The sequence below is a fragment of the Squalius cephalus genome (assembly GCF_949319135.1).
Source record: "Squalius cephalus genome assembly, chromosome: 10".
Lineage (NCBI taxonomy): Eukaryota > Metazoa > Chordata > Actinopteri > Cypriniformes > Leuciscidae > Squalius > Squalius cephalus.
Window position 1 is genome coordinate 33,336,867 of NC_137131.1, and position 23,951 is coordinate 33,360,817.

General features: G+C 44.0%; 1 protein-coding gene across 1 annotated transcript in view; it reads left to right on the forward strand.

Moving 5' to 3' along the window:
• The first annotated feature begins 352 nt into the window (after nt 1-352).
• col18a1b (collagen type XVIII alpha 1 chain b) overlaps nt 353-23,951 on the forward strand; it is a 130,632-nt gene continuing 107,033 nt past the window's right edge. The window contains exon 1 of the mRNA XM_079883343.1: nt 353-573. Coding sequence (XP_079739469.1) covers nt 495-573 — 79 coding nt within the window. The 5' untranslated portion in view covers nt 353-494. The remainder of the gene's footprint in view (nt 574-23,951) is intronic.

The window sequence follows — 23,951 nt, forward strand, 5'->3', positions numbered from 1 at the left end:
AAAATAGGGATAGCTCACAGCTTAAGTTATTGCAGAGGCCAGACAGACTCACGGAGGCCATTGTTGTTGGCATCTCACAACTCGCACTTTATTCCCCAATCGAACTAGGGTAACTGTTTGTAACACGTTCTACCGTCCACAGTTACTTAATAAACAAAATAGGATAAACATGAGCAGAAAACAGAAATAACCCGCATACATGTTTGAGTCGCACATACAATACAGACTGTAGTGCAGTCAGTTCAACAGGGTGCGCGCAGCTCTTAAAGGGGCCACACCTTATTTCCACTCGTTACAAACTCCCCAAGGACAGACAAGCCATGCCCTCATGATTTGCATTCAGCCCCTCTTTCTGTCTCACAATGTTGTCAGTGTTTAATGGGCATGCAGTAAGTCTGCACTGGTAATTTTCTTTCATTTGTATGTACTTTTACTTTTAATTTTAGAATAAAAATATTGGAATATAATTAAAAAAAAAAACGTTTTAGATAAAGATGCGATCTCTTTGGTCTATATTGGGATTATCGCTTTACCTGGTACTTATGAAGAAGGTAACGGAATCTCACCGTACAGGTAACAAAATCACCTGTTCCTCTTATCGAAATGTTGCAGTAGGCCAATTAAAAAAAAGTAATTAATGAATTAGAATGTCCAGCCTCCACTAGAATTGTAGATATATATTGGCCTATATATTTTGTTTTGTGTTCTTGTGGACATCTCACAGTCTTCTTTGTGAATGTTAGAATAATTATCCGCAGCAAATGTGTAAGTGCAATATTATTCTTCAGTGATTAAAAATATATGATATGTTTGCCAAAACGTGTTCATGTTTGGACATCTCGACTCAGCCAATTTTAATATCTTAAGCTACATCATTTAAGATATTATTGTTTATTTTGACTTTGTGTAGCCTACATTTCTGTAGTTGTATACATCTCCAAAGCAACCTATTGAAACACAACAGTAGGCTAATTGGAACACAATAAACCATTAGAGTTTACATGTAAGTTAATGAACAATTAATTCCACATGCCACATTTAATTTATTTCAAATGTTTATGGCAAAAACAAAAACAAAACAAAAAAAATTGAAAAGAGCTCTAACATGCACACTATAAAGTTCACACAATGCCTGATTTCAGTGGAAGTGATTTTCCAATTTGATACATACAGTAGCCTAATATTTAGCTGACAAAGGTAATCATACTCCCTGTCAGTATTATTTTTTCTTTCAGTTCACTTCAATCCCTTTAGTTTTCTTGTAAAGGAGGGAATGTGCCTCTGTGTCCTTCTGTTCTGACTTCTAATGAATGCTGCATTGTGAAATGTATGGAACATTAATTCCATTACCTCACTCTGCCAAAATCCTACTCTTATGGCATTCATGTTTGTGACGGGATGATACAAAGCTGAGGGAGTAGAGAAAACCCTTCACAGGGCAAATATTCTGGTGTGCTAAAGAGTATCTTTTAAATCTTTTCACACTTTAAATGAATGATGCTAGACTATAATTGTTTTACAGTATATACATTACATTACAAACATTAATTTAAAGCCAAAGATTTCATAATATGACAAAATGTAAAATTGCATAATCTACTGTATAAGACTATTGACCCATGAAGTCATTCAATATAAAATATGTCTAATTTTACGTCTAATGCATTTAACAAAATACTTCAATTTTATTATGTGCAGGTAGTATTCAAATATGTGTCTGAGTGTATGGAGCCTGAATCTATTTTCTAATTATTTAAGTTTTATGGGAGTGGTCAATCACTGCTGAGTGTTTTGTAACAGTTTCCACTTCCATGGTAAGGACTTTTATAGTTGATGGATCTTGCATAAGATTATGGGTATTTCTTTCTGGGAATTTAATTCAGCAATTAAAGAAAACTAGATTATATCACACTGACATGACAGAAGCATACTGTACGTCATAATATTTAAAATTTACAGGTTATAATTAAAAAGGAATTTTTACTGTACAGAAAGTTAGAGATTTTGGCAGTCTATCTGAACACACAGGTTCAGAAATAGTGCATTTATTTTCCAGCAGATGGTGCTCTTTCTAAACCGAGGAGTAAAAGCAATATCTCTGACTATCAAAACATCATCACTTTTAAACAGAGGAGCAAATGCATAGTCTCTTACTATAAAAACATCATCACATTGTTGTTGCATTTAGAATTTTTTTGTGTGTGTTTTTTCTAAATGCAAGTGTTTAAGGTCATTTTATGCCCAGCATTTTGTGCAATTATTGTTTTAGACTCAGCCCTTTGACAATACAGTGTGCGTTTATATCCTTAGTTTAGGTTTCCTGTACTGATTGTCATTTTACTGCTAGGATGTAGGCCTATTTCCTTTGGAGATCCCCTTTTCTCACAAACACAAAATCTCAGGAGTAATGGTGGCTATGGTAAAATAAAAAATATAGCAGAAGCCAAATCTGTTCTCTGTCCTTAAATGTGGTTGTCAGAATAATAACACATGAATGTTAGTCAAATGGTTACATAAAGGGGTACTGGTTACAAATGTTAGCGTAGTAAGTCCTTCTATGTAATTCAAAATCTTTAAACAGTAATTGGGTTCCCTTTATATTTGTGACCCTTGTCAATGGAATTAACATCTGTCAGCATGTGTGATGTTAATAGTGTGGGAAAGCAAGACACTTCTGTCACTGGAATTCATTTAGTCACATAACCATTCTGGAGCCATTAGAATATGCTATGGAATAAAAAAACAACAACCAAAAAAAAAAAAAAAAAGAGACACCTAATAGCCTATAAAAAAAAAAAAAATATATATATATATATATATATATATATATATATATATATATATATATATATATATATATATAATTCACTGCATGATTTATTATGTATTGTAATCATGTTTTAGACAGGTGAGCTTGGGGCAGAGTGACAGAATGGATGAAGGACTGGATGACAATATGGGTCTTGTAGATGTCTTGTAGATGAACGGAGAGAGAGCAGCAGGCTGTAGGCGGATGACAGGTGGCTAAAGATGGATGACTGAAGATGGATGACAGGAGTTCGGGTAAGGAATCCTTGAAGCGGGTAAGTACAGGTAGGTATCGGGGTAGAGTCTGTATGCGTTCGTAGGGACGAGACCAGAAAAGGGAGTGAAGGAGAAGAGAGTCTATATAGATGATGATGATGATGATGATGTACAGGTGCAGGGAATCAGAATTCTGGGGAGAGTGAATGAGTTGGCGGAGCTTGCTGATCTGGTGACTCCGTTACAGTACCCCCTCCTCCACGGGCAGCTCCTGACGGCTGGATGGGACGATGACGGGACCTACCTCGACCCCTGGGAGCCAGTGAAAATGGGTGTTCAGTATGGAATTGTGTGAGGAGTGTGCAATCAAGGATGTCATGACGAGCAGCCCAGGAATGCTCCTCGGGACCGTAATCCTCCCAGTCAATGAGGTACTGCAGCCTAGGACCCGCCATCGTGAGTCTAGGATAGCTCGGACCTGGTAGATGGCTTCTTCTGCGATTTTGGGAGGAGATACCTCATCGCCACCAGACTCTGTGGGAGGAGACAACATAGGTTCAGTGTGGGGTTTTAGGAGAGACACATGGAAAGATGGTGAGATACAGTAGTGAGGTGGAAGGTTTAGCCTGTAACTGCCTCTGCACAGTGAATGGACCTATGTACCGGGGACTCAGCTTACGGCAAGGCAGGCGGAGACGTATGTCCCGTGTCGAGAGCCACACCTTCTGGCCTGGTTCGTAGCGAGGGGTAGATGTTCTTCGGGCGATGTTCTTTGGGCTTGTCTCCGCACTGCCTGTTGGAGATGCACATGAGCTGAGTCCCATACCCTCTCACTCTGCTGGAACCAGTGGTTGACAGCTGGAACCTCTGAGGGCTCACCCGACCAGAGGATTAATGGAGGTTGGTATCCCAGAATACATTGGAAAGGGGTGAGCCCTGTGGTGGATTGTCATAAAGAGTTCTGGGCATACTCCGCCCACAGGAGGAATTGACTCCAGCTGTCCTGGCAGTAGGACCTCAGGTATCTCCCGATTTCCTGGATCTTACGCTCAGTCTGGCCGTTGGTTTGAGGATGGTAACCGGAAGAGAGGCTTACTGATACTCCGAGGAGCTTGAAGAAGGCCCGCCAAACCCGAGAGATAAACTGCAGACCCCGGTCTGAAACTATATCTTCGGGAAGAACGAAGTGACTGAAAACGTTCTGGAACATGGCTTCAGCCGCTTCGAAGGCCGTAGGTAACCCCTTGAGGGAAATCAATTCACATGCCTTTGAGAAGTAGTCCACGATGACGAACACACAGGTATGGTTCGCTGAGGGTGGAAGGTCAGTCATAAAGTCAATGCCCAGATGCGACCATGGACAATGTGGAATAGGCAGGGGAACCAGCTTCCCTTCAGGACATTTCCGGGGAGTGTTGGTAACTGAACAGACTGAGCATCCTTTAACGAACCGGGAGATATCCTGAGTCATGGTGGGCCACCAGTAGCGCTGACGTAGGAGCGAGAGGGTACCTGGGTGTCCAGAGCATGGAGATGTATGAGCCGAGTCCAGAGGGGGCAGACGATAGGTTGGAGGAAAGTAGAGGAGCCCTTCTGGACATGGATGGAATCTAGGAGGATCACCCTGCCGCTGAGATAAGACCGCTCCGACCCCGGTAGAGGAGGCGTCAACCTTGATGATGAATGGGAGATCTGGGTGGACCAGGATCGGAGCGGCTTGGAAGGCAAGTTGTAGAAACGCCTCTGAGGCAGAAGGGGTTAAGGACAGAGACTTGGGCCGGCCCTTAAATGAAGAGGTCAGAGGTGAACTGAGTAGGGTATAGTTGTATATAAACCGTCTGTAGAAGTTTACAAATCCTAGGAAGCTCCTTGATGGTAGTGGGTCGAGGCCAGTTCCGAATGGTATCCACCTTCCTCTGGTCCATCTGGATGCCATGTTGATCGATGACATATCCCAGGAAATGTACAGAGGTGGTATGGAACTCGCACTTCTCCAGTTTGAGGTAGAGATGGTGATGGCGGAGCTTCTCGAGGACCTGCGTCACGTAAAGGCGATGTTCGGCCAGGTTCCGGGAATAGATAAGGATGTTATCGATATAGACCACGACGAATCATTGGAGAAATTTCCGGAACACCTCATTCATATAGCCCTGGAAGACAGAAGGTGAGTTGGACAGGCCATATGGCATGACCCGATATTCGTAGTGTCCTGAAGGGGTAACGAAGGCTGTTTTCCACTCATCGCCTCGGCGTATACGAATGAGGTTGTATGCACTCCACAGGTCCAGCTTGGAGAAGATGCAAGCTCCCCGTAGCTGTTCCAGAGCTGCCGGGACCAGAGGAAGTGGATAACTGCACTTTACAGTCTGTGAGTTGAGGTGACGGTAGTCGATGCACAGCCTCAAGCCTCTGTCCTTCTTTGCCACGAAGAAGCAGCTCGAAGCAGCAGGGGATGTAGATGGTCTGATGAAGCGTTGTTGAAGTGCCTCCTGGATATACTCCTCCATGGCCTTCTGCTCCGGGATGGACAGTGGATAAACTCTGCACTGCACTTTTGGCAAGTGATGGAGAACGAGACAGAGGAGAGACAGGATTGGAAGCAGGCATTACTCCACTGTAAGACTTCACCGGTGTTCCAGTTGATGTGAGGTTGGTGTTGTAACATCCACGGGCGTCCCAGGATGAGGTCTGCGGTGGATCCTTCCAGCACCGTGAACGTGATTTCCTCGGTATGCAGGCATCCTATGCGGAGTGTCAGTGTGGATATGATTCCGGATATGACCACGACCCAGCGGTTTCCCTTGGATGGTGTGAATCCTCAAATCCTGAGAACATTGTTTCTTACGAGAAGTTGGGGGGAGATGAAGTTCCCCACGGAACCAGAGTCGATGAGAGCTTGTGCTGAAACACAAATGCGGGGAGTTATGACATATACAGTAGTATGGGATAAAGAGTCTATTTGAGGTGGAAGTTGAATGGCACTCACCAATGGGCGTGGTGGTTGAACCGGGCAGGCAGTTATGATATGACCCTCTCTCTCAGAGTAGAGGCACAGTTGATTGAGAATTCTCCTCTGATGCTCCACATGAGTTAGATGGTAGGAATCAACCTGCATGGGTTCAGGTGCTGGTAGGGCGACTGATGGTGGAGAGGGCGGAGGATACACAGCGGGGTTCAGGAGAGAACAAGTGGTGAGACGTTGAGCTACTCGGATGGTTTTTTGAATGAATTTCTCGAGACCCATCGCGTTGTCATAAACAACCATCAGTTGACGAATCTCGGGATCAATGTAGGAAAGCAGTGAGCAGTGCAGTCTCATTCCAGCCACTCGTGGCGGCTAGAGTGCGGAATTGCAGAGCGTAGGTGCTGACAAAATGATCCGCTTGGCGTAAATTGAACAGGTGATCATGAACAGAGAGTTCTGAGGCGGTTTGTACAAACACTTCTTTGAAGTGTCTTAAGAAATCTGAGAGTTAAGTAATGATTGGGGTATTGGATTGCCACATTGATTGAGCCCACTGCAGGGCACGTCCACCCAGCAGCGAGATGACAGATGCCACTCTGGCGCGATCGGTGGTGAACTGGTGAGGCTGCATCTCAAAATATAGAGAGCATTGCAAAAGGAACCCGCTGCAATCCTCCACCTCTCCGATGAATGTCGCTGGTCGGGCCTTGGGACAAGCAGAGGCAGCAGGCGAAGTAGAAGGTGCTGGGTGCAGAAGTGATGAATGTGTGGCTTGAATAAGATCGTCGGGAATGGCGAGTGGATTGACAGATGTTGAAGGCTGGAGGGAAAGACGAACGGCGTGAACCAGGTCTGCAAACGGGTCGGTGGGGTGATCCTCTGCATGATCCGTGGGACTGTGCATGTGGTCTGGTCTTCTGTCATGATAGAGAGGGAAGCAGAAAAGTAAGTGATACGTAAACAGTTTTATTGTGCAGTGGCACAGATCCGAACAGTTATGCAGACAGGTGAGCTTGGGGCAGAGTGACAGAATGGATGAAGGACTTAGCTGGATGATAATACGGGTCTGTGTCCTGTAGATGAACGGAGAGAGAGCAGCAGGCTGTAGGCGGATGACAGGCAGATGACAGGCGGATGACAGGCGGATGACAGGTGGCTGAAGATGGATGACTGAAGACGGCTGACAGGAGACGGAGTTCGGGTAAGGAAGCCTTGAAGCAGGTAAGTACAGGTAGGTATCAGGGTAAAGTCTGTATGAGTTCATAGGGACGAGACCAGACAAGAGAGTGAAGGAGAAGAGAGTCTATATAGTGTGCGCTGATGATCGCAGGTGCAGTGAATCATGATGATGTGCAGGTGCAGGGAATCAGAATTCTAGGGACAGTGATCGAGTGGGCGGAGCGGGCTAATCTGGTGATTCCGTTATATGTGCATCTGTTGGATATGTTGTTTCTATTCATAAATAGTATTTATTATTTATATAGGCCTTTTAAGCAGTTGTTTACCAACATCTGATCCCTGTAAAAAACAAAAAACAAAAAAACAATAACAACTGTGAACATGCTGATATCAAGAGAAACTATAGGGCTGCATGGTTTTGGGAATACATTTTAGATTTTCTGGTTAAAATTGCGATTTAAATTTGCAATATATATATATAATGAACACCAGGTTTGTTGTGCCTTGTAGGTGTAGGGCTGCATAAAATAATAATAACAATAGCCTATAGCAGGCGGCCTATAAATTGTTAAAAATGAACACTTCAGAAACACTACACTAGAGAAAAATATATGGATTATCATATGTTACTTCAAATGTTTACATTCGTTATGACGTTATGAAATTAGATTGGAGTAAAAACATGAAGCCTAACCCCGGATTTCCACCAACTGCGGAACGGCTGCGTGTCGGCTCCGTGCTCCGTCGTCCTTCAATACCCACCAGGTCCGGATTTGTTGCGGAACGGCTGCGTCCATGACTGACAGCTGAAGTCACAAGGACCCACGAGATCTCGCTAATTCACGTATGATCGCGCGATATGTAGTTTCTATAAACAGAACGTTATGACGAATGGTATATTATGACGTTTTCAAGGTGTAGTGTAGGGAAATATGATCCGTCATGATCACGGTGTATTTTATTGTGAAAATTAACCGAATCTTTTATTTTGTTTTGGTTTGTTCTGTTTTTTTGCTCGACTTCCTGTCCTGCGCACTCTGCCCTGTAGTGCTGCGGAGCTCGGAGTCGGAACGCAGCCGTTCCGCAGTCAGTGAAAATACACACATTGACTTTAATGGAAACCTATTGACTCCGCCGCCGTTCCGGAGCGGATCCGCAGCCGTTCCGCAGTTGGTGGAAATTGGGGGTAATGTTTGGCGCCTTTTGCTTTTCAAACGCACAGCGTGAGTGACTCAAACTCACAGCACATGCAGAGAACATTTACTGAAGTGATTGAGCCGCTCCAAACTATGAAACATTATTGTTACCACATTATACATATCTACGTTTGAGCAGATATCCACAAACACAGTTTTTAACAGTAAACACGGGTCAAAACATTATTATATTCACCATATTAGAGTAAACACTCATATTAGCCTACTTTTATATCATGCTGTGTTTTATAATCGAACATAAAAACATCCTTGTGTCGCACAAGTAGGCCTATATAAATTTAGCATTGAGAGGTTGCCTACCTGTCTATAGTTCACATTTCAACATGTTTCTATATATATATATTATATATATATATATATATATATATATATATATAAGATGTGAGATGTGTGGTTTATATAAACTGCAAAGGTAAAGTATAAATTAAAATTAGTGTGACCGATGTGAAGGGGGAGGAGAATTTATACGTGCGTCACGTTTAGTCGATAAAACTCTTCCTCGCTCTTAACTCCTCAGGAAGCCTCCTCACTCCTCGATCCTCGCCTCCTCACGGTGCAATTAAAGAATTGAGATGTCCTTCAAGATGGCTGAGCTCTATCGGTTTCCGGGTCATAGGATGGAGGACGGAGGAGTGAGGAGACGAGGAGGGATATTGAGAAGTACCCTTTATACAGGCACTGGCACTGGACCAAAAATACATACAATCAGCCATCGCTCCCAAAATGAATTCGGGTAGAGACAGGTCATCTTGTTAATACTATAAATTAATTACAACAATAAACAAAAATTTCATCGTGAACAACATCACATTAGACCACAGAAATTCCTAAATGACATTTCCCTTACATTCAACTCTGAAAAGTGCATTCATCTTTGCCAAGTTACATTCATTTAGTTGACAAGTGCTATACGCCGGCCGCTGAACTTTTTTGACGGCGATCAGCTGTAAAATGGCTTTGTCCTGCTCGGTTTTCGTTGACTTTGAGTAAAACAATTGAAAGTTTTTCAAAAGATCCCCTGGGGTCAATGTGTCAGCGTGACAGAAGTTGATGTCAGCGTCACAGCGTGATGCTGTGTGAAGTGTGAGAACAAGCAACAGATGAGATGAGACCAGAAACCAACACAGGTTCAACCTTATTCCACAATGGCGTCAAAATTATAAATTTTTTGTTTGTTTGTTGATCACAAAGTACAAAGTAGATAAGGAAAACTAGGATGCCGGGTGTATTCAAGGCGCCGCTGTTACTGTTTACAATGCGTGGAATGGTGCCAGGGCCGGAGTGGGGCCACTTTTCAGCCCGGGAGTTTCAGGCCCAAGACCGGCCCACTTTTTCCATGGTGGAATTCCAAATAATAGCACTTTTTCCAAATTGGATAAATGAAGCAACAGTTCAGCTCTTACTATTGTGTAGTTGTATTAATGCCATGGTTCAACAAATAATGTAAAGGTTAAATAATAATTCACTTAGACTTTATAAGAAGCAATTGCGACTTTATTTCACACAATTCTGACTTTATATCTTGCAATTCTGACTTTATAACATGCAATTGCGACTTTATTTCACGCAATTGCGACTTTATTTCATGCAATTCTGACTTAATATCTCGCAATTCTGACTTTATAACACACAATTGCGGCTTTATTTCACGCAATTCTGACTTTATATCTCGCAATTCTGAGAAATAATGACAGAATTGCGAGATGTAAACTCGCAATTGTGAGATAAAAAGTCAGTACCACTGATCTAAAAAATAAAAAGTCGCAATTATCTTTTAAAATGTTTTATTCTGTGGCGGAAACAAGCTTCCATAGGTGACAATATAGGTGTAATTATGACTTATTATGACATAATTAACTTAGGTAATTATGACTTATTGTCTAAGTCAAAATTATTATTATGACTTAGGCAATCATTTTAGGAAGGTGACGATATGTAAGATCAAAATTATCAGAGTATTTTGAGTCTCTTTAGCACTGATAAGAAAAAAGCGAGCTGGTCTCACCGGCGCAACTGCCGACCCCAGGGGTTAAAGGGATGGTTCGGAGTAAAATCAACCTAGGGTCCTTTGCACCATGACCTCGAGCCAAACACCCCCCCCCAGAAGCCTTTTTTCCCTTGGTCGAACATTATTAAAGTTAGAGCTTATTTTGAAATATCAGCCGGATGGCTTAGTGCATATAAGCATATAAACCTTATATGTTGCTCCTTCTTTCTTGGATTTTGCCCCTAGACTGGTCAGGGCTATTCTGCACCCAGACCGGACTATACCCCTAAGGTGTCTTCTGCAATTGGTCACCCTATAATTTGTAAGGCTTTCTTTCCTCTGCCTCATGACATAACAAATGAAAGCAACGTATTCACTTAAACACAGTTAATGTCTTAAATGGTCATAAATAGTTGAGAGAAAATATGAGTGTAATAATTATTAAATCATCATTGGTCTTAAAGTGGAAGCAGTTTAATAAACCTACTGACGATTGCACCATTAATGTGATTGTGAATCAAACAACAAAAAGGCAAAGAGAAAATTACTCAGTTCTTTAATGAATAACTTTAGCTTTAATAAGCATTAATATATCCATTTATACAGTGAAAATTATGTAGTGTTATTTTAAGTTTGATTACTTTATTAGATTTCTTTTGTAGGCCATATTACTTACCTGAACAGTAATGTTAGTACACTTCCTGAAATTAAAGCACTGCGTTTCATTTGTATCTTTGTTTTATTGTATATTTATTGTATTTATTTGACCACTTGTACTTGGTTTCTTTGTTCTTGTTCTTATCTTATCCTGGTCCATTTACAAATAGATATTTTCGATTAATTTTGCTCAAGCAATGCTGTTTATTTTGCTATAGATATTTTACATTTCAGATTATAAAGCAGTGTTAATTATGTTCTTAATTTGTTTTTATTTTATTTGTTTTTTATAAAAAAATATATATATAACAAAAAGTACCGATAAGAATACATTTAAAGTAACTTGATACCCATCCCTATACATATCAGTGTGTATTTACTGTAGGATCAAACAAAAGTTTGCTGTAAAAATGCTCTATTCAGGCGTGAATAATTTATTCCACCAGCATAAGTGTCATCTTAATGAGTGTGCATGATTTTAAACATATTTTTCAAAAGTATTAATGGATACTTTCAAAGCTATCAATCATTAATAAAATGAGAACTTTTCTGAGTGTACTTTTAAACAAGTTGTTTTGGTTTCAATTTGCTTTCCTCAAGTGTGGTCTCTCTGTATACTCTTCAACCAGAAGATAAGCTGTCCATCTGAACAGGATTATTAGGACAATAAGCCCAGTATACAGATAGGTCATTAAGACAGCTGTTCATGCTGCATCAAGTGCTATTTGATGAGCCTTTGCATAATGTCATAGAGCCAATTTATAAACATATATTATGGGGCATTTTTTATTTTATTTTTTTTTAGTTAACAAGAGCATACTGTATATATATTTTTATTTATTTTTATTTTTAGCATTTGTTTTGCATTTCATGATGTAATCATTATACTGTTTATTAAAGTTATGGGTAGATAATGGAGATTTGTAAGTGTGTCTCTCAAACCAGACACACACAGATCAGTGTATGACATGTAGGTGTCATATCAAGCAGATCAGTTCTACCAAAAAGACTCAGGAGGATTCTCGAATGAAATAGATTTTATTTTGTAAAAAATAAAAGTAGATGCTCGACAAGCTCCGTCTCAGAATTCTTTGGCGTAGGCCCAGTCCTCCGTCCGGGTCTGAAAGTTAGCTGGTAGGTCCTGCCTGATGATAGAGGCAGGGGCGGAGCCTACCCCCCTGACGAGTGGACGGGAGCCATCCTGGTGGTGGTGGGGAGGATGGGGGAAAACTTTGCTACGACACCTACAGGCAACAAAATAGGATGGTAAGATCAGTCTTTTATATTTGATGTCAAGCTGTGATTGGTAGCGCTGAATTATGAATTAATGACGTGGCAGTGAAGTCTTTCTGGTAGAACTTACGCTTACGCTTTCATTTCCCTTTCAGTCTGTCAAGTTCAAAGTAGTCGACATAGACTGAATGGAATCACGCTTAGGGAGCCAGTCATCTTCGAGTACTATTGTACTGAGCCAATGGAATTGATGTGCGTGATTCGCATAACACACTCCGCCCCCGCGGCGCGGCATAAATACGGAAGTGGATGCATGCACTAGTTGTTATTTGCTCCGGAGCCGATCGTCTTTGATGTCTCTGAAGAGTACTGTTGTGTACAACAAGCGAGTGTGTCTGTGTTCTTCTAGAAAGACTCTCCCGGTGCTGGTGGTTTCAACAGTGCAGTGCAGCGGTGGTCACGAGCTTTGAACTCTCAACTGCTGTTTTAACAGCAACAAGTTTCTATTGTGTGTGTGTTGAAGGCTGGTTGTGGGCGGAAAAGTAAGTGCTTCACTGTTTCAGTTCGCTGCATTAAGTGTTGCCACGGTCATTCCCTGTGTGATCCGGCACCGTTGACGGGTCCCATTTTCTAAAAGAGCAACACGGGTAAGTTTGCGTCTTTTTCAAGATGCCATTCCATCCGTGCATTTCTGGGTGCGGTAGGGCTCTGTTCCTCTCTGACAGTCACGAGAGTTGTATCACATGTCTGGGCTTAAAGCACACTGAAGCAGCTCTTGTGGATGAGTCATGTTCTCATTGCGGGAATATGACCATCTCGGTGTTGAGGTCGAGACTCGCCTTTGTTCGCGAGGGTGGAGTCCCCATCCCCAGGCCCCGCTCTAGTCTTTCTTCTGGGCTACCTTCCCAGAAGAGGGCTGGAGTGCCGTCTGAAGGGTTACTAGGTGATCCCTCCAGTGGAGCGGTCTGTTGCGATGCAACTGTGTCCAGCGACCGCTACCTCGTGAAAGGGGGATCCTCGTCATCTCTCCAAGGCCTTTGAGTTTTCATCCGTTCTGACGGGCAAAGCTTACAAAGCCTGTGGGCAAGCCGCTTCCTCACTGCATGCTATGGTGTTGCTTCAGGTCCATCAGGCCCAGGCACTCATGAATATGCACAAGGGTAGCCCAGACCATGAGCTCATGGGTGAGCTCCGCACTGTAACTGACCTTGCCCTCTGAGGTACGAAGGTTGCAGCTTGCACGATCGGTTTGGCGATGTCCACCCTTGTGGTCCAGGAGCGCCATCTCTGGCTCAACCTGGCTGACATAAGAGAAGCGGATAAGGTTAGATTCCTGGACTCTCCCATTTCACAGGTTGGGTTATTCTGCGATGCGGTAGAGAACTTTGCCTAGCAGTTCTCTGTCGCCCAGAAGCAGACGGAGGCCATCCGGCACATCCTGCCTTGGCGGCCAGCTGCTGCCTCCACCCGTCTGCCGGCGGCAGATCCTCTGCCTGCTTGTTGCCGAGGGCGCCCGTCTGCAGCTGCCTCCGCTCCCGCTGGACCGTCACAGCAGCACCGCCCACTTCAGGCGCTTCCAAGCCAGGTGGCAAGTGACAGCAAAAGCGTTCCTGAGCGGGCCACCCAGGGATGGAGGAATGCTCTTAGGAGATGGTCACCGATCCACTCCCTTCATCCGGTGGAGGGCCGGGTGAAGTTTTTTATTCTATGTGTGTCTGTTCCCACATACTCAAAGAAAGAGCAATTTCTCCATTCCTGGGCCCCAAGAGGGCTATTCTGGTGGTGTGTGACCCTGCAAAGCCTTGCACCCTTCAGCCCCCTCTTATTCACAAGCCCACACCTGGGTGCGGTTTGAAGACCCAGTCATCCGCCTTCTCACACATCCCCTGCCACTTAGTGGAGTCAGGTAAATGTTATATTGCACACTCAGACCCTGCTTCGGGTCACCTTCGGGCCTCTCGAGCTGGGTCCCTGTCCTCCACCTCGCTGCCCCACCTCAGTTACGTCTGTGGTCCCCTGGCCCAGTTTGTGGAAGCACAAAATGCTTCCCAACCAGTCCATCTGGCCCCAAATTGTACCATCAGACTCGGCTTATGATTCATTTATTAAAAATGTGTGATATTTATCACACCTAGGTGTAGAGGAGTGCTCCTGTCCTGTGTGTGCACGTCACAGTCCTACTGGCGAAGGATGCGATGTAGCCGTTCCCTCCAGCCGATATGAAGTCTGGCTTCTATGAGTCCGTACTTCATTGTGCCCTAAATATGTGGTGGGTTACGACCATATTGGACCTGTGTCAACTGAAACAGGCCCTTTTTTGAAAGCCTCCATTCAGTTGGTAAACACGGAGATGCATTCCCAAATGCTCCGTCCCCAAGGGTTCGACCTGAAAGACATGTACTTCAGATCTCTATCCATCCGCTCCACAGGCCTCCTGTGTTCTTGCGTTCAAAGGAACGAAGTATCAGTACAAGGTCCTACCCTTCGAGTGCTCCATAGCCAGTTGGGTCTTCAGGTCAACTGGGAAAGAGTAACATTGAAAGAAACTTTCAACCCAAGGTTTGAGGATCTCCTTTCTAGTATGGAGATGGTCTTAGTCCAGCGCATCTCTTAGAAGAAGGTGTGTCAGGTCAGTGCTATTCAAGAAGTGAGAAAGTTTCCCACTGAAACTTTTTCAGAGGCTCCGGGGGAAAATGGCAGACCGCATATAAGACCGCTTCAGCACTGGCTTCATGGCCGAGTCCCAAGGTGGCCGTGGCAGAGCGGCACGCTCCGTGTGATAATCACCCTAGCCTGTCCCCAAACCCTCGGCCCGTAAACAGACCTTTTATTTATCTGGGCCAACGGCTCCTTGAACGTGTGTACATTAATACCGACTGAGGGGCCACATATAAAGGGCATGCAGTAACAGAGGTCTGGGCGGCCCTCCGACTGCATTGGCATCCATTGCCTTGAGTTGCTTGCAGTTCATCTCACTTTGAGACACCGCTGCTCAGCGAGCATGTACTGGTCTGAAAAGACCAGACAACATTGCAACCATTGAACTATGCTCCCCTCGCATGTTGCAACTTGCCTGCCACCTCCTCCTCAGAGTCAGAAGCTTCTGAGGTTGCTTCTTCCACTTATTACTGCTGGCCTGCTCAATCGTGCCGCTGACAAGCCTCACCACTGCTTGTGGCCCAAGGAGAGTGGAGACTCCATCCCCAGGCGGTCCAGCTGTTTGGGGACCACTCCGGGGCTGCACAGTTACATATGTTGTCCCTCCAGACTCGTCCTTCACCAGTTGTGTTTTTCTCCTGTCTGAGTGGACACCCCTCGACTCAGAAAAATCTCTGGCCACAGCTGACCCTGGGGCCCCCTCAGAAATGCATTCCCCATTGAGCCTTCTTGCACACAACTGTGCTAAAGTCAGGGAGGAGATGGAGCAGGTCTTGCTAGTTGCCCCTTATATGGCCCAATCAGACCTCTCCTCTCGACAGCCCTTCCTGACTACTTCCTCTGAGCACATTCTCAGGGATGGGGCATGGTGGCACCTGTGTTTAGACCTTGAAGAGTTCCAGGTCTGGTTCTAAAAAGAACGGGATGCGGAGGTTCTGGTTACTACCGCAAGAATTTTTATGCCATAGAGACCATCACTTCTGTGAGAACACTGCTCAAAATGAGGCAAACGCCTTAGAAGTGGAACCTATTCGTTAAATTGAGTCTTCTCTCCATAGGAGATCCCGAAGATGTTTGATCACTTCAGTGCTTCTTTCTTGGTAATGGGTTGGAGTGAGCGCTGTCTCCTCCACCTCAAAATGTTGTTTCCTCTGTATTGATGCACATCATGATGCAGTGGATACAAATCCGTGGAAGCACGACTTGATCGTCAGGTTCCTGAGGGGAGCAAGGAGACTGAATCCGCCTTGCGCCCCCTCTTTACCCTCTTGGGACTTATCTCTGGTGCTACTGCACTAGAGAGACCTCCCTTGAGCCCTGCAGACAGTGAGTTAAAAATCCTGAAACAGTTATCCTGCTTGCTCGGTCTCTATCTAGAGGGTAGGGACGAATCATGCCTGGAAATCGGCTGACTCTCATGAAATCTGAGACCCCGGCCTGGATATGTGCCCAAGGTTCCTACCTCTCCTACGGGACCAGATGGTGAGCCTGCAAGCGCTGCCCCAGAGGAGGCAGACCCAGCCCTGGCTTTTCTCTGTCCGTCCGCTCCATTGCGGTTATACATGCTCAGAATGCAAAGCCTGGACCTCAGACCAGCTCTTGTCTGTTACGGAGACCAGCAGATGGAAAGACTGTTTCCAAGCAGAGGTTGGCCCACTACATGTGGTTGCCTTCATCTTGGTGAGAAAGTTTTCCCAAGGTGCACGTGCCCACCTGGGTGGTGAGCTCCTCCTAAGTGAGAGTATTGCTCCCTCCTAGGCGTTGACACAGAGTGCCTTGCTGAACAGATTTAAGAGTTGGGGGCTGGGCGACACCTATCATGTCCGCTAGAGAACTAGCCTATGTGTCGAACCACTACTTTCCGTGGGCTCCCTTCACATGAAGCCAGTTCACTGTAAGCCCGGTTTGAGGTGTCGGCTTGCTGCGCCATTCCCCCCTATGGATTAGATACGTGCGCAATTCTTGCTCCAGTAGAATTCCCCTTATTAGCCAAACCCTGTCGAGTTTCTCCATACCCTTTGGTAAAGGACGTGGTGGAACGTCCGAAGCCAGGCCTATCACTCGTATGCACTGGTCGAACCTGTGTTAGGCTGGGTCCATATGTTGTTATCCCTACGGTTGTCCCATATGTGTATTCTTCCACGGTACGGCTCTCTGCGGAGAGCCCGTGTTGACTCTCCCCCCGTCATAGGCTGGAGCCACCCCAGTGACATTCCATATGTTGTACTGCCCGGTCATCCGCCCAGTCCATATGTGTATTCTCCACATGTTACCCCCCTTTGGGCAGGATGTGGCTTCCGCAGCGTCCCTTCCTTCCATTGATAGGGCACGCTTCCCCAGCGGTCCTGTGGAACAGCAGGGACTTCCCTGGCCTAAGCTCTGTCCCTTCTCCGCCTCAAATTGCGGAGGGTCAGGAGGCTTTTGTCTAGGCACTGAAAGGTGGCAGCTCTAGTGGCGTTTTCAATGGGGGATCCCATTCAGTTGACTGAATGACTGAAAGGGAACGTCTCAGTTGTGTATGCAACCCTCATTCCCTGAAGGAGGGAACAGAGATGTAGTTCCTTCGCCACTATCGCTGAACCACCGCTGACTCCGAGTTATGCTCGGCTCCTCAGCAAAAAAAGCAACTAGTGCGTGCATCCACTTCCATATTTATGCCGCACCACGGGGGCGGAGTGTGTGATGCGAATCACGTACGCCAATTCCATTGGCTCGTTTCAATAGTACTCGAAGATGACTGGCTCCCTAAGCGTGATCCCATTCAGTCGACGTCGACTATGTCTCCGTTCCCTCCTTCAGGGAACGAGGGTTGCAACCGAGACGTTTTGTTTTATGGTGAAATTTGGAATAGGCCACTGACCTTCTCTGCCTCTATAAACACTGAGCACTTTATTAATATGCCTCAGAGTGGGATAAACTCATCCAGCACTGGTCTCATGTCTGGCCCCTTGGGTTTTTGTCTGCCCAGCGGATACCCCTTATCTGATCCTCCTATGCTTTTTAATTCCAAGTTTGTGAGAATCATAGGACAGCAGGGATAATATTAGGTACAAATATTAGAGTTGTTGAATAGGGTATATCATTGGCATTTTGTTCACATACATTAAAGGGTCATTTCACCCGTGGAGACATGAATGTGTATTGAAAGTGGGTCATTTATGTAGAAGAAATGTGAAATTATTTTTGAATTTGGAGCTTTCTAGACTGAGAAAAGCCAGAAAATTTATTTTTGGCTTATGTGGATGAAAGACAACAACTCCCAGAATGCACTTGCTTCGCTGCCCTACAAGGCCACTCCCAAGCCACGCCTACCGGTAAGAGAGCGCAGTTTAAAACAACAAGGCAAGGCTAGGCTACGAGTGAGTCTCCGTGACGAGTTTGCCCAAAATGTCCGGGATTCGGCTTTTGCGTTCTACAGTCGCCATTCATCATGTTTACTGTGGCGAGCAGGACGAGGCTGAGGGGCGCGGGAGAACGGCGCGAGGCCGGTGGCGTGATTACTGACGACCGACACCTGTGAGGCACTGTTCTCGTATCTCGCACGGAGGAGCAGGTATTTTCTTAGCAATGGTAAAACACACATCAACCGATCACGCCACCGGCCTCGCGTCTTTCAACCGATCACGCCACCGGCCTCGCGTCTTTCTCCCGCGGCGCTAGCCTCGTCCTGCTCCCTGTATTACTGTGATTACTGATGAGCGCGCCTGTGAGATGCACCGGTCTCATGGGCTATCTCTCACGGAGGTGCAGGTATTTTCTTAGCAATGTTAAAACGCAAATCAACCGATCACTTGTTTAGCATTCATGTAAACATTACATTCAGATTCACCAATCGGGGTGAATTCAGTTAGATTGAAACAAAAGGTGAGCATGTAAACAATGGATGGCGACCGCAGAAAGCAAAAGCTGAATCCCGGACATTTTTGTCGATCTCGACGGCCGGACATGTCCGGGAAATAGAGTATGGTAACCCCTACTACTCAGCTTTCTTCGTCCATGTTTTCTGCAGGTTTCTGCCGTTGAAATCAAACGCACTCGCACTGATCTGTGATAGGTCTGTTAGCGCATTAGGTCCAACCCCCTATGGGCGGGTTTGAAAGGGTGGATCTAGTGCTTGTAGTCTTAACAGAAATCCCCCCCTCTTACACTTCCTCCTACAATGACGCAAAATGACGATTTTTGCGTCATTGTAGGAGGAAGTGTAAAGAGGTAAATACAGATTTCTCTCGTCTCGGGGGAAAATGAAAAAATGTTGCATGACCATTCAATAGTATGACTGGGTTTCTAACAATGCAAAGCTTAATGCAAATGGGTGAAGTGTCCCTTTAAGGTTAGACATCAGTTAAAAGCTCAGGACTACGCAAACAATTTAAATTACAATCTGATTAGAAATAAATGTACTATTCTCAAAACATGCAATTGGATTGGATTTAAACCCAAAACCAGGAGGCAAGTTCTTTTAAAACTTAAAATTTCCTGCCATTGTAATTTTGTGCCAACAAAAATATGTTTCTAGCTGCAGAAAATAAAATGTACTTAACCCTCATGGGTCTTTGATGGCTAAAGTCTGATTACACTTTATTCAGAACAAATAGGGCTAAAATATTATGTGAGCAACATGTATGTACATGTTTGTATTTTTTTAGACAATAAAATGTATACTTGGTTATCAGAGCCGATCCTGACCTCCCTGGGGCCCTAAGCATAATTCTGTTAAGAACCTGACCCATGAGCCATATAAACCATTTGCCATTGCCACACAGTCACTCCTGACACCCAAGTTATCCCACTACAATCCTCCCTCCTTTAAAGGAACACGCAGACTTTTCGGGACTTTAGCTTATTCACTGTATCCCCCAGAGTTAGATAAGTCCATACATACCATTTTCATCTCCGCGTGTGCAGTAACTCTGTCTGATGCACCCACCGCTAGCCTAGCTTAGCACAAAGACTGGAGGTAAACAGCTCCAGCTAGCATACTGCTCCCAATAAGTGACAAAATAACGCCAACATTTTCCTATTTACATGTTGTGATGTGTATAGTCACAGCGTGTACAAATAACAAGGTCACATGAGACACAGCCATTTCTAACCGTATTCATATTGGGAACTATATTCTCAGAAGGCAAAGCACTGCTACTTCTGCGGAGTGATTTACTACAATTCTGAGCAAACTCTCTGCTCCTCACCACGGGGCTTCTCAGGTGCTGCGAGCAAATCACTCCGCCCAAGCTTTGGCGGCAAGTTTGTGATGCAGCAGGCTGGTCTTCTCCGCACACATTAATACGATTTTATATTTTGGATGTTCATGCTACTCCGGGCTCACACGTACTTGAGCCTGTAGCCTCAGACGAGCACGCATTCCAATGACATCACCATCTGAGGCTGTCAAGTTCAATGTCAATTTCATTGACGTGTTACACACTTTATTCACAGCTGGTTATACAAAGATGTATTTCCCATAGCGCTCAGTGCAGCATCACATTACCTCTTTTTCAGGGAATACGGTTACAGTCAAGTAACCCGAGATGTTTATCTCTATATGTTTATGTTTTAATGTTGTTTATATGTTTATGTGGTGTTTTTAATATGCTTTAAGACAAACCATGTGATTAGTGTAACAGTCCAGCTGAGGGAGGGTGGGGGTTTCGGAGGAGGTCAAGGAACAGGAGAGGGATAAAATCAGTCAGGGCCAGGCAAAACATTCCATGGGGGAGTGGAAGGAGGGAGGAGCCAGGGAGGAGCCAGGAGAATAGGAACCAGACAGGGACCCAGGCCGGGACCCAGGCCACAGCCAGTGAGATGTTCCATGGCGGAATTGCAGGCGGAAGGAGTCATGGTGGAGACCTGGGAGAAGGGACCAGGGATGCAATCTACTTCGACGGAACCGGTAATGGTGGAGACCCAGATGGAGCCGAGGAGACACTGCAGGTCTGGAGGGTCAAGGTGGAGCTGACGGCTCATGGAACTGAAGCAGAGGCGGGGATCCGGGAGACCGCTTTGGAGCCGGTGCGTCAGATGACAACAGTGGAGCTGGAGGGAAGGCGGAGCCTGGTGTAGCCGAAGGGATGAATGACAGGGGTGTAATTGGATGCCTGACCAAGGCGGAGACGGGGAAATGACTTAGCCCAGCGAAAATGGTAGGATGACGGGTCAAGGTGGAGATGTGGGAGCATGCAGCCAAGGCAGAGCCGATGGGTCAGAGGACCGAGGTGGAGTCTGGGGCTCAGTGGCTGGAAGCGGAGATGGATAATCCTTATGCCTAGGCGTAGCTGGATACTGGAAGAACTGGCTGGCTTTGGTAAAGGAGGTGGGAGAGGGAGTCTGGAAGGGATTTCTGTAGATTTTGAGCTGGCAGGAACCAGCGGGGACGCAGGAAACTCTGATTTGGGCAGAACCAGCAGGGGCATAGGAAACTCTTGAGTTGAGCCTGAGTTGGGCGGGACGAGTGGGGGAACCAGAGGACCAGCGGGGAATCCTCTGTATGGCCAATGGTAAACGCAGACTCATTGCTCACCAGCACACACTCAGCGAATGTGGTGAAGTCCTCATGATGACCAATTCCTGGGAGAGATCTTGACTGAAGATCTGTATGAAAAATCAGAAAATCTTGCTTTACTATTTTCTTTTATTATTATTATTATTATTATTATTATTTAAGTAATAGTAGCAGCAGCAGCTGCATTTCAGTATATTAGTTTTATATTACATTTTTTTTCGATTGCTAAACAACAGTGAGCACAACTGGAGCTACATGTGCAAAACTCTAACTACAGTCTGCACTACCAACAGTCACCTGAGCTAAACAGTTCACATCACCTGCAAAACTCATTCCAAGCAACACAACTCTTAACACATGGCTCAAAACAGGCTCAGTGCAGCCAAACACTATGCACAACCCTCACTGAGATAACACACACTGTCACTCAGAACACACTGAGAGTAAAAACACTAGCATCAGACACAATACAGAAAATACAAACTTTTCATCTTTACAGTTTGAACAATTTCAGTGACTTCATACAAAGTAATATTTTCTTCAAAGAAAAGAGTGACATTCTTTCACATGATTTATTTAAATTTTTAGAACATAACAATTCTTTAAAGGGGACACATCATGCTAAATCCACTTTTTTAGCCCTTAAATGCATTTTGTTGTATATTTGGAGTGTTTAGAAGTACAGAAAAGTTGAAATTATTCTCTTCAGGTGCTTCGTTGATATCTTTATATTCTGTTTTGGTCATAATTTTCAACCTGTTCCGATTTTTCTTTTTTTTCTTTTTTTTTTATTGCATAACAACATACATATACAGAGGAAACACAATGTATTATTATCTATTACATTCATAATAGCATCAAAGAAACAATAAAATTAAAATAAAATAAAAAAATAACAGGGGAAAAAATAAAAAATTACAAAGAAAAGGATTCAAAAATTTTATACATCTGTTTTGCTTTTTTATTTCTAACATCTTTTAGGGCTTCAATATAATGTTTAAGCTCAATTTTAAATAATATAATGTTAGGTTAATTATTTGTCCATTTCTGCTTATGTATATGGTATTTTCCATAAATAATTATTAAGTTAACAACAAAATTTTGTTCCACACTCTTATTTTTGTATAACAAAAATATATCTTTACCAGATAGTTGAATCTTTAATTTTGTGAATTTAAATATCAGATATTCAACATCAATCCAAAACAGTTGGGTAAATACACATTCAAAGAATAAGTGTTTTATTGAGTCTTCTTCTGTATTACAAAAGTTGCATGTAGTTTCCATGTCTCTAAAAAATCTTGAGACTACTTGTCTCACTGGATAAATCAAGTGAATAATCTTATATGTAATTTCTTTAACTTTATTGGTCAGACAGTATTTACTGGGTAAGTTCCAGACCTCTTTCCAATCAATCTGATTATACATTGAGTTCCAAAAAGGTTTGCATTTAGGCAATAACGTAATCCTACATAATTCTCTAATATAAAAGTTGTTAAACTTTTTATCTATAATTTTCAAGCCATCAATACTTAACTGATTAGTAGTATATATGGGGATAGCTTCGGAAGATACATTGCCTGATAAAAGTTGAATAAGGCCACTAGGAATGGCATCAAAAACCACTGCAAACTCTTTAGCCGCTACTGTGAAGGAATTCACAGTAATTAAAAAGATGTCCATTATTCTTAAATAACTGTCTGACCAAAATTATACCGTTATTGTACCAATTTCTGTAAAATAAAGATTTATTTTTAAATGTAATATATTTGTTGTTCCAAATCACAGATTTGTGTGGAGAATCCGATTTTTCTGTTATCTATGACGTTTTTTGAACTATTACATCACAGTATTTGCAGCGGAACTGCCAAATAAGGACATTGACTTCCAGCCCAACACTTTGAGCAATCCGCCATTTTTATTTCTCGCTGCAATTTTGTAGTCCAAGCTAAAGGATGCAGAAGTTACGAGAGGGTAAGTTACAGTAAAATGTTCGGTTGTTGGATGTAGTAACCCACACGCTTCATTACACCGTCTAATGTAGATGAACTGCCGCGCTTGTGACAGGGCACATGTTTAACTGAAAGAACGAACAGAGAGAGAGACCCAGTCGCGCACGCACGCACTCTCTCTCTTCGGAGCCAGGCGAAAGTGTAAACAAGACTTCACCGTCTCCAAACTAGACGCTGTCTTGCTCTCTCTCCCTCGCACATAAAAATAAAAATAAATCGACACGGTGGTAAAAGGTCGGAAGACCAAAGTTTCATGTGTAAATACAGTAACACACCATTGCGATACATCCATATGAAGACGTTGTTCTGCAGGTTCGTCGTCTTCATTTTCATCTCGCTCCGGCTCCGACTCTAGCTCGAACATGTAAGGCTGGCTGGACAAGTCTTCCGTTGTTGACATTTTGTTAATAACGTGTGAATAAAAAGTTTCTGTGCCACTAGATAATCGTATCTCTGCGTATCAAACTACAAAAATGGCCGACTGGGGTGGAGTTGAACTGAGTGTCACCTCTGCAACCTG